The 10,392-nt window shown below is 40.3% G+C and overlaps 4 protein-coding genes across 4 annotated transcripts; all 4 read right to left on the bottom strand.

Annotated features, from left to right (window-relative positions):
- Positions 1-526: 526 nt before the first annotated feature.
- Bfra_010446 (uncharacterized protein) lies at positions 527-1,553 on the bottom strand (the record flags this gene model as incomplete). The annotated part of the gene is made up of 3 exons (XM_037340778.1): positions 527-906; positions 1,071-1,306; positions 1,366-1,553. The coding sequence occupies 3 exons, from the start codon at positions 1,551-1,553 to the stop codon at positions 527-529; spliced, it is 804 nt and encodes a 267-aa protein (XP_037186421.1).
- Positions 1,554-3,236: 1,683 nt separating this feature from the next.
- On the bottom strand, positions 3,237-3,691 carry Bfra_010447 (uncharacterized protein; the record flags this gene model as incomplete). The annotated part of the gene is made up of 2 exons (XM_037340779.1): positions 3,237-3,521; positions 3,635-3,691. The coding sequence occupies 2 exons, from the start codon at positions 3,689-3,691 to the stop codon at positions 3,237-3,239; spliced, it is 342 nt and encodes a 113-aa protein (XP_037186422.1).
- A 2,389-nt stretch (positions 3,692-6,080) lies between these two features.
- Bfra_010448 (uncharacterized protein) lies at positions 6,081-7,117 on the bottom strand (the record flags this gene model as incomplete). Its single annotated transcript, XM_037340780.1, has 2 exons — positions 6,081-7,050; positions 7,101-7,117. The coding sequence occupies 2 exons, from the start codon at positions 7,115-7,117 to the stop codon at positions 6,081-6,083; spliced, it is 987 nt and encodes a 328-aa protein (XP_037186423.1).
- A 457-nt stretch (positions 7,118-7,574) lies between these two features.
- Positions 7,575-8,798, bottom strand: Bfra_010449 (putative ankyrin repeat and sam domain containing protein 6 protein; the record flags this gene model as incomplete). Its single annotated transcript, XM_037340781.1, has 1 exon — positions 7,575-8,798. One exon carries the CDS (start codon positions 8,796-8,798, stop codon positions 7,575-7,577), a length of 1,224 nt encoding a protein of 407 aa, XP_037186424.1.
- Positions 8,799-10,392: the final 1,594 nt, after the last annotated feature.

The raw sequence follows: 10,392 nt of genomic DNA on the forward strand, positions 1-10,392 counted from the left end.
GAAAAGAGCCGTTGAAGTGTTCATTAATCAACATTGGCTTACCCATCTGTAGATTAAGACTATTGGCAGGACACTCACCCCAGAGCATGTAAGCCTCATTGAGAGTGTGAGGGGGAAGAGTCGGTAATGGGTAGTAGGTCTGATCCCGAATGTATGAAGTCACTCGTTCTGGAGGTTACTATTGAGTATATAGATCCTCTCGTTTCTTTGGGAGGGTTTCCCACTCTTAGTAATGAGAAAATGCTTTCCGGGTGAGATTTCCTTGATAGATGTTTTGGTTGTGTGGTAGTCTAATGACGTAAAGATTTGTTGGTAGACTGATTATGTTTTTAGCCTTTACTGATTTCCTCGCTGGTTTTTTTCCTCCTTCGCTTTCGGATTCCGCTCAACTACCCCAGATGCATTATAAACCCTATTGCTATCATCCTGAACCACCGAATCAGGCCCAATTTCATTTTCAATAGTGGGATCATTGATAAATTGCTCACATACAACTTTATTGTTGAAGTCCTTAAATATTGAGATGTTAAATGGCATTCTTCTTTCGACTAGCGAACAGATGCTTTTTCAGCCACGCTTCATACTCCGGGTGCTTACAAACCGATTCAAAAGTAAAAGGAGAGCAACTATCAACCGCAACAATATCGCTATCCCTTCCACCATGCAGCACGCGATCCTCGTATTGCATGATCTTTCCATCAGGGTCTGTAAATGGGTGACCCAAATGCGGGACACCCTTCCGAACCCTCACGCCCCTAACAAATGGCCACCGGAAGAGTCCAGCCTCCCAAACGAGCACATTCTTTGTTTCTTTCGCCAAGATGAGAACGCCTTGGATGTAATCAGAGATTAAATCCTTGGCATAAACGCCATCTTTAGCATAATTGATCAAATCTCGACAATGCACTGTTGCTGGCTTAGGATCTCAAATCCGCCGCGCAGCTAGTTCCTGTAAGTTTGGTTTGTAGGCATCTTGTGAATCGACCTTCTGGATCTATTCGGGATGTTCCAGCCATTCTTTCTCTGATAGGCGATAAGTAGTGCCTGATCCGTCATGTTCGTGAGCATACCTGGCATCAGAAAGACTAGTGTATTGTCTTGAGATGTAGTGTGCACGAGTGTACCGCCTGGAGAGTGACTGATATCCCTGCATTTATAATCTTTTTGATTGTTCCGATCAAGATTTCCTTTATTTATGATACCCTTACTATCTCCAACCTTCGGATATATTGCTCCCTCGCCCTCGAGTTGATCTACTGCATCAAACGCTTTCAAAGATCTGATTGGCAGATTGTTGACCTTTTCTCTGAATTATTAGTGTTGACGCGCTCGTAGTCAAGGGCATCCTCTTCCCTATCTTCGTACAAGTGATGCTTCAGCCATTCTTCGTAATTTTGTGCTGCTTTCATTGCCGCGAAAGTGAATTTTGATCTGCTTCTTTCATTTACCGCGCTTTTAGTGGGTTCTTGGTCGGCAAGCATTAAAGATTTCGCAGCCTCTAAGACATCGCTTGCCCCCACGTAGCTAAAGCTTTCGAAGATCTTCAAGCACATAGTATCAGACTACTGATATGCCAGCGTAACACGGTTCTGTCCATTTTCGAATTGAACCTTCAGTTGAGTATCAGTCAAATCCAGAATTTCAATTCGAAATCCAGATTGGCCACATAGCAAGCGCCCTGCGTGATACATCGGTTACCATGATTCCTGCCGAACCAAGCCTAATAACATTTTCGTTCTCTGACAACGAAGTCTGACTCTAATTTCTGGTTGTGAGAGTCTGTCACTTTTTTCCCTCCTGTGGGACTGGAAGATGTGGATATGTCTGGAGGAATTTCTTGAGAAAGCGATGGGAAGTGGTGTAATGAGTTCAGTGCGAGAGGGATATGGATTTTATGTATTTCACAACATCCTTTTGATCTATCTCCCCACCACTTTCCCCATTGCCTGATCACCTCGTTTCCCACTTATTCCGCCACTTTTTTCTCTGGAACTGGTGTACCTCTTTCGATGCAGACTCGAATCTTGGTGTACAACGAAGACCGAAAACACAGTCATCGTATCCGAGCGACCAAGCCAGAATCTAGGACACTCCTCTCCTATTTGTCTCTCGGTTCAGATGTCAACATAAATAAATATATGAGCATCTGCGTAAAGACTGATTTCCGAAACTCTCGAAACTCGTCGATGTATTTGTATGGATCTCTATATCCCGGTGATGGGTATTGCTACTACAATGGCTAGAGCAAGCAGACCGACTATTCCTAATTTATGATATATAAAAAGTCCTGCATATAGGACACCCATATCGAAATATTTCGAAATTGCATCAAGAACCACTCTTTGTCTCTCTATCCACAGTGCCGCTGTGAAGTTCCCTATCATTGCCTCTCTTTCCGGAACTCTCTCGCCAAGATTCTTTTTATCGGAGTTCATATTGAACTTTGATATCATTAAATGTATACCAAAATTTATACCCGAAAGAATGACTTATGTGGACCGACTAGTGATGTGGAGTCAATTCATGCACTAAGCACGAAAATAGGTTACTTTGATGCTTTCCCGATTATGAGCTTTCCTTAGCACCTACTTATGTCTATGACAAGATCAGAAAGATTGCAGCATGCGCTATGGAAAATGAGCTTGGCGATCTCTTCGAGCTGTTTCGCATCGGTGATCATTATATCTCAATTTCGATCTGGGAATCCGCTTCGCCTATATTAAGCGAGGAGAGAGATGTAGTACGTGGATTCCGGGTATGATTTCTGTTGTACTTTTCAAACCTCGTATGATCTCCCGGATTTCTAGTTTGGCTTTTAATGCCAATAGTGATGTGAATGGAAGGCTGTGCTACACGTCGATTTGTTTTTGCCGAGGTGCAGATGGTATGTACATCCGGAATTTGGCGCTGGGCCCTTAACTCCAATCCGATGTCTGTTGTTTAGTCGAGAACGTTTTCGAAATTCGAATTAATACACCAGGGGCATCATTTACACAAACCGAGCTGGTAGTGTCAAGATGGGTGTAAGAATCGGGGATCCATCTTCAAGATGCTCTCGTAAATTATCTTCGGCCACGCCCTCCCTGAACAGGGGCTCGATCAGTCCAACAATTGTGAGTATCGCTTCAGCAATTTGTTTTATGCTTTTTATTAGGTTTCCGCCGATTTTATAGCAGGTTAATGCCGATGAACATACTGTGTCCTAAGTGATTTCGTCTGTATATGATTGACGTCTCTCATTGACTTGCTCTCAAGTTCAATGACGAGGTTAAATAGAGAGTGATATTCAGAGATGTAGTTGTGGTCTTTGGCTGGAGAATTGTCTTGCAGCATATTTTGCGACGACATCTGTGCGAAGAGTTCCCTATTCGGTGGCGAACGTTATTGCAGGATATATGGGCTGGTGGACGAATGACGTATGCTCCACCCTCTCGAATAAATATGTCACACCACAACAGTTGATGCTGTGGAATCCTTACTGCACCTTCAAGAGAAGTCCCAACTTGATGTCTAAGGTTTCGCTGAGACCGGAGTACCTTGAAACAAAAGGGCGTATTCCGGATGGAATGCAAGACCTTGAAGACTAGTGTCTATTAGGACAACTAACCACGAGTCATCTGATACTGGTTCAGACCTTTTGACCTTCGCAGAGCTTTGCGAGACGTAACTCCCCGTGAGAATCTTGGATCATTGTGGATATAGTCACAAGAAATTTCAACGAGAATTGGTGACCGGGAAATTCAGTAGGTAAGTAACTATTGACTGGTTACTACATATGCCTGAGATTTGTACGTCATTTATGTAGAAGTGTACGTACTTCCAGATTATCTCTTGTCCCACTGCATCTACCACAATGATGTTGAGCCTCCACAATATTGAGCCAGAGTACAGCTGACAGAGCGTTGTATTCCGGAAAGAGACTTCTGCCAGTCTGTCAAAACGATGAGACCCGTCTTCGACAATGCAATGTCTCCAGACCGAGACCTAACCAACGCTAGCCTGAGGTTTCGTAAAGCGTTTTGACCTCTCTCGAACCCGAGAAATATCGTCTATAATGACAAAATAATGGCACATTCCGATGCTCCAACTAAGGAGGAATTGATGTGGTTCTAAGAGAAGGTCCCAGCCACAGTTGACAGAAGTCCCGGCAGAAAGTTCCAGGTCAGATTCTGCACGGAGCCTCCTTTGAACGGAATTGTGGAGTGGATAGCCAACAACTCACACGAGACTCATGGAAGAACTAGCATTTTTACCAAAATTGGGACTGCTATTGCTGTTCATCAGATTAGTCGTGGATCTCAAAGATACAATATCAGGAATGACAAACTGCATGGCTTCAACTTCTAGATCCCATCAAGTTGTCAATCTCCCGCAGTATGAGACCACCATATATTATGTACCACTTCGAGATGAATGCTTTGACTGGATCTCGGAATGTAAGTTCAGGTTCTCAATGCGAGTTTGAGATTGTGGTTGTTGTCAAAGGTAAAGACCAAAGCACAATGTGACTTCTTCCAAACAAATATAGCCAGAGAAATGTAGAAGACCGATGTGTCATTTCTCTCATGGACTGCGAGAATGATGGAAGAAGAGAAAAGACCGAAACTTGGGAGATGAAGGGGATTATATAAACCTAAGGCTTGGGATACATCTCGCTGAGCCTTCAAGTGCCGTTTGTAGCCACGGCACCTTCCTCCTTACACAAGAAGAATGCACTTCTACTCTTTAGATGGTGTAACAGTATACAGTACGGACTTACGTATCTCGTGTAACTAAACGAGGCAAAAATGCCGCGGGAAATTTGGAAATTTGTTGTGAAACGCGAGGAGATGACTAGTTTGGGCATTGAACACATATGCCTGATGCCATTATCCATGAATTAGAATTCTCATCTCGAATTTGCTCAAAGATTTGTCGAGACAAAAGATGTGGTACGACAAAGTCAGGCTTTACTGGAGCCTTGAATGTAGACAAACGAAGGGGTGTAATATACATAATGGGCCGGATATCTATGTGGTGGGGTAATAACGGCTGTGATACCCGAATACATTTTTCTCTTGACTCTGAGTCTTGATTTAATGACGTGTCATGGTTTTCAAGGCTGGTGATTCCACTCATACCATTAAAAATCTGTCTTCATTGAAAGGCTCGACTAATCCGGTGACAAACGCGAAACTCCCTCACGCGTCTTCCCGTGCCCCTACATTCGCAATCCAGTCCAGTGCAAAATGATTGGAGTATATTTTTCATTTTGAAAAGCTCGTGGAACATGAAGTTATGGCCCATATTCCAGTGGACTCGTTCAATTTGATCCTCTTCCCACATTCTGCATGCCGGCAATGCGTAATCGAGTGATTACGACTCCTGTGAGCTAGGCGCCAACAGCCACCCCGTCCTGGGAGGCGCATGTATCCGTGTGACGGGCCGAATATTAGTATCTGTTAACCTATTATTGATTGGAAAATCCCTCATTTGTAGCCTCACGTCTACCTAGACGGCTTCTTGCCGATTCGCATATTTTTTCCTCGTTTTGATTCATACTCTGTATGCAAGATCGGCTTATTTGATTGGTCTCAGTGAAGCCAGGCTTTTTTTCTTTTACCGGGTGGACTTAGATGCCCGATGGTTTAGGGCGGCGTCACACCAATTTTAGGAGGTTGTTAACAGGTGAAGATCACGCCACTTGGTGTGATGTAGCTCTAGCACGTGATATCATCGTGATGTCGAAATTTTTACAATGAGGCGAGTGCTTGATTCGTCTTTACCCACAGTAGTTATGGTTATACTCAATTTTATCAAGCAATTCATCTTAAGCTCGCCAGCAAGTATCTCTTCCCCATTGGAATATATATTTTAATTCTGATAATTCTTTTGTATTCTGATAAATCTCGAACATTCATGTTTAGTTGTTCCATCTAAGCTCGAACATTGTGCCCTCATCACCCATTTTGAAGTTGAACAATGAAGCCTCAAATTCCCACTCTATTCCGAACAATGAACTATGGTTGACCGATTCAAGCTCATCCTCGTCCTACGCAAGATTCACATCATAAATGACATTCTGGTAGGGGTGCTCACAGCTACTTTGAAGTTGAATGGCCCTCATCCTCATCCTCTGATGGAAATTCTGTCACTGCCCACTCCAAGAAATGATTTGAATGCTCGAACGGAAAATCATAGTCAAGCTTCTTCAATCTATGTCTCATCACCAGTCCAATCGCACCCTCCTCGTCCTGGTTCCACTTTTTCCTACCCCATTGTTTGTCCGTCTCCTCAGGATCTCGGAAAACGCACTGCGCGAAGTCCAGCATGACAATACGATACTTGTCTTGGGTAGATTGCCTCGTAACCATGATGTTTGAAGGCCTCACGTCCTCGTTCAGAATTGAGTAGTCGTCAAGAAGCCGTACAACTCGCACTGCCTCGTGGCAAATATCTCCCCAGGACTCCCTTGGTGCGTTTGTTGGCAACTCCGATAATGTATACCCATCGATGAGCTCTATCAGAATACCTTTTATCTGAAAGAAATCAGTAGCATTATCTGAAACTTCATCTACTGCTGTGGTTGCGTGCAATCTGACTTGTGCTAATAGTTGTGGGATCTCTTTACCCTGCAAGTGTTCCAGTTTTCGATACACTGTCGTCTCAGCCTCATACATTTCAAGACACAGATCGTAAAGATAAGCTTCGTTTTGCCCCATGGTCCAGCCTTCCTTGGATTCCTCAAAGTCCTCATCGTTTCTCAGTCGGTCTACGAACTTTGAAGCATCACCACTCTTAACGTATTCAACAAACGCCGTCTCTTTAGCAGCAGTTGACGGGCCAATCTTGTAATCAGCTCGGAGTTGAGACGCAAATCGTCGGTCAAAAACTTTGAGCACGGCCCGTTTGTTGTCAGGCTGATTCAGTAACTCCACTTCCATGACACAGGAGAGTGTTGGTGGCTCGAAGAATCTGATTATCTTGCAAGAAGTAGTATCTCCATTGGGTTCTGCGTCTGATCTACTCTCTGATCGCAGCTCCAAGATTGCTCCCTCGGTATAGATACTCCTCGATGTTTGTTAGCTAGTAAAAATATTTCTCGCGCCATGTCGACTCACTCTATGTCTTTGTCCATCTTTGACAATGATGATTGACTCGTCAAGTATAGTTATTTCACAATATTTCTTGCAGATATTTGTAGAAATTGAAGAAACAAAAGCATATATCCAGTTTCAATGGACAGTTTGCCATATATAAAGGGATCCAGGAGGCAGTGAATGAGCATGATGAGCTGATCTAATTGCCGCTTTAACAATTACTTGTGGACGCTTTAAGGAATTCATTCGAGGTGAATGTAATATTGAATTCACTTGAATAATCAGCCCCAGATCATACAAACCAGCAAGAATATTCGAAATATGCTGAGCAACAGTCGGTGCATTTGGAAGAAACTCTTGTAACATGCGTTTCGGCACGGCTAGACACAATACCTAGAGGTAAGAGCAGAGGTGTCACCATTTCATTTTGAACTACTTTTGCACCCACAATGGTATAATCTTCACTTGCGAAACCACTTGAACCCATTAGTAGTGTCATAAATCAGGTAATTGAGGTCCGTCTATGTCAAGCTGCCAATCACAGTCTCCCTTGCCACCCTTCCCATTTCCCGTACCTCTTCGATTCCTCCTCTGCAGCCTTTTCCTCATTCCACCAGGATACTCATTTTGCGTCATTCTTTCAACTTTGTCGAATTCATTATTGTGATCCCTCAATCTTAACAAGCAAAGTTGCACATCTTCATCCCCAGTCAATTCGAGCTTCTTAGCCAGCTTACTGATGACTTGTACTGACGAATTCGAGGATCGTTTTAGTATCGGAACTGCGTCAAAGAATACATTCTTCAAAGACTTTTGATAGTCAGGAACCAGCTCATCATTCTCACAGTCACTAACAATACCACGTATTCCATATACAAAGTCTCGAGGCTCTGTCGCAATGAAACTATCCAAACATATGTCGATACACTGGCCCAGTCGGAAGAGTTGTCCTCTTTGTGCCCAGTACCTAAACATAGTGATATGTCGGACCGCCAAAGTTTCTTTCATCGTATCGTTCCAGGCATCTCCGTGGTCTCTAGATCTCGCCAAATTCTTTAAACCTTCGTCAAATATTTCACCAGGGATATTTCTACTACCACAGCATACTAAATATTCTCGGCCGAGGCATATTTCTTGCATCATCCAGACTCGGTGCCAGTACGATCTTTGACACAAGGCCAGGAGTGCTGCGCGCCAATCCTTACGATTTCGGTCTTGTGATTCGGCAATTTGTCTTTCCCCTACACGGGTACTTTCCATTATTTTCAGGATCTCTATTGCAAGATCACTATCATCTTTCGCAGGACCTAGCCAGAGAATGACTCTTTGTGCTCTCTTGTAAATTTTTTGCATGATGTGTACCTGGCGATTTCTCTCCAGATGATCGGATTGATTGATACATAGAGCATCAATCCAAATATACCGATCTTTGTCAACAAACCTTAATTGTATAAGAGCATCGTATAGGTTCTTTCGAATCCGAAATTTGCAATCATCCACAAGAATGATTGGGTCATCGCTACTGGCTACTTTCCACTCATATGACAACGCTTCATATTTTATCGTACCCGAGGGATCTTTCAGGTCTATGTGGAGGATCGAGCTTTCGATGGGAGACTCGCCGGAACCACCACTTAAGATAAAAATTCGAACTGCCGTTCGTTTATCGGGTTCTAGAGGCTTATATTCAAATGTGGAAACGTGCTGTTCTTCGGTCATGATGAAACTTCTATCTGGCACGGGCAATTCATAATGTGTGTAGAATATAGTAATTGATGAGCCAAGTAATTCGAAGTTCAACGCGTGTCGTTTCTTATCGTCAAATTAGGATAACGTGATTCATATGCGAGTGGATCATATCACCGAATGGATCACTTCAAAATCACACTAAAATTAACTTTTTCTTAATATTCATATTTTAATAATTAGTCAATATTTTTTGAAAAAGAAATAATCTTTAAAGATGAGAAAAATTTAGATAATCAAAAATTATAAATATTTTGATTATATTCTAAAAACAATCGAAATTGTTACGATTTTTATTACAAAAACACTATTTTCATAATAATTATTATATAAAATCTAATTTATAATAATTGATTAGAAATTTATATTATTCATATAACATAATGTATAGGGAACTCGGACATATAGGGAACTCGGATACTTTTTCAATTATTCTATATACGATTTTATTCTATGAGCTATATAATCCTTCAATTCTAATTCTGAATCATTTAAACTATTCTCTAATTCTTTTTTTTAATCTCTTTTTCTGATTTTTCAATTGGGTATTTGTATAGCCGTTCTTGTAGCTTTTTCTTCTTCAGTTTTTCTTCTACTTTATATACTATTTTCAATACTTTTTTAATACTAAAAACAAATTAATCTTATAATTTAACTCTTTTGTTTTTAGTTCTCTTTTTTTGAATCTCAATTATTTCCTAAGTATTAGAGAACTATTTTCGAAATAAAGCTATCTCAGCATTTTGAGATTCTATAAGCCTAATCATTTTTTTGATATATTAACAAATTAATAATATAAAAGAATTACTGTTTACTAAAGTTATATTAAAAATCTGATTTACTTATTTTAGTTCTATTCCATCTAAAAAAGAACTCCTAAATATAGACAAGTCTAGATCTTGATTAGGGATTCTCATTTGTAGAATAAAAGATTATTAGGAAAAATTAAATAATAATAAATCAAATACTTTTCGTAAAACAAAAGGTACTAAACCAGCTCCTCTTTAGCCAGCTTTAATATTAAAAGAATTCAATACTTTTTTTCTAATATTTTGAAAGAGTTTTACTTATTCAGCTCTTTGGATTCGTTTTATATCAGTTTGAGAATATCGATCGACTTCTAAAGCATGATATCGTTTCATTAGCCTATACATTACAATATCAAATGACTGAAATAAGTAAAAACAATAAGGAGATAATATAAATAAATCGATATCATTATCTATACAGAAAGCAATAAAGTTATTTGTAATATAACTTGAATAACTATCTATAATTAAAAGTCGAGATTGATTATTTAACATTTTCTTGGATTCTAATTCGAAAATCCTTTTTAATTATTTTAATTTATAGCTATTTGAGGTTTATCTATTTGTATTAGTAGAGAACTACTAGCTTTGAGATATATCTTTTAGAATCCATACAGAATTCGTATTCTGAGCCTTAAAAATAATTATAAGTGATAGAGCATTTCTAACTACATTGATATATTCAAATACAATTATCTATTCTTACTTACTAATTATAACTTTCCAATTCGATTTCTAAATAGAATCGATTATAATAT

Source organism: Botrytis fragariae, assembly GCF_013461495.1.
Source record: "Botrytis fragariae strain BVB16 chromosome Unknown tig00000797, whole genome shotgun sequence".
Taxonomy (NCBI): domain Eukaryota; kingdom Fungi; phylum Ascomycota; class Leotiomycetes; order Helotiales; family Sclerotiniaceae; genus Botrytis; species Botrytis fragariae.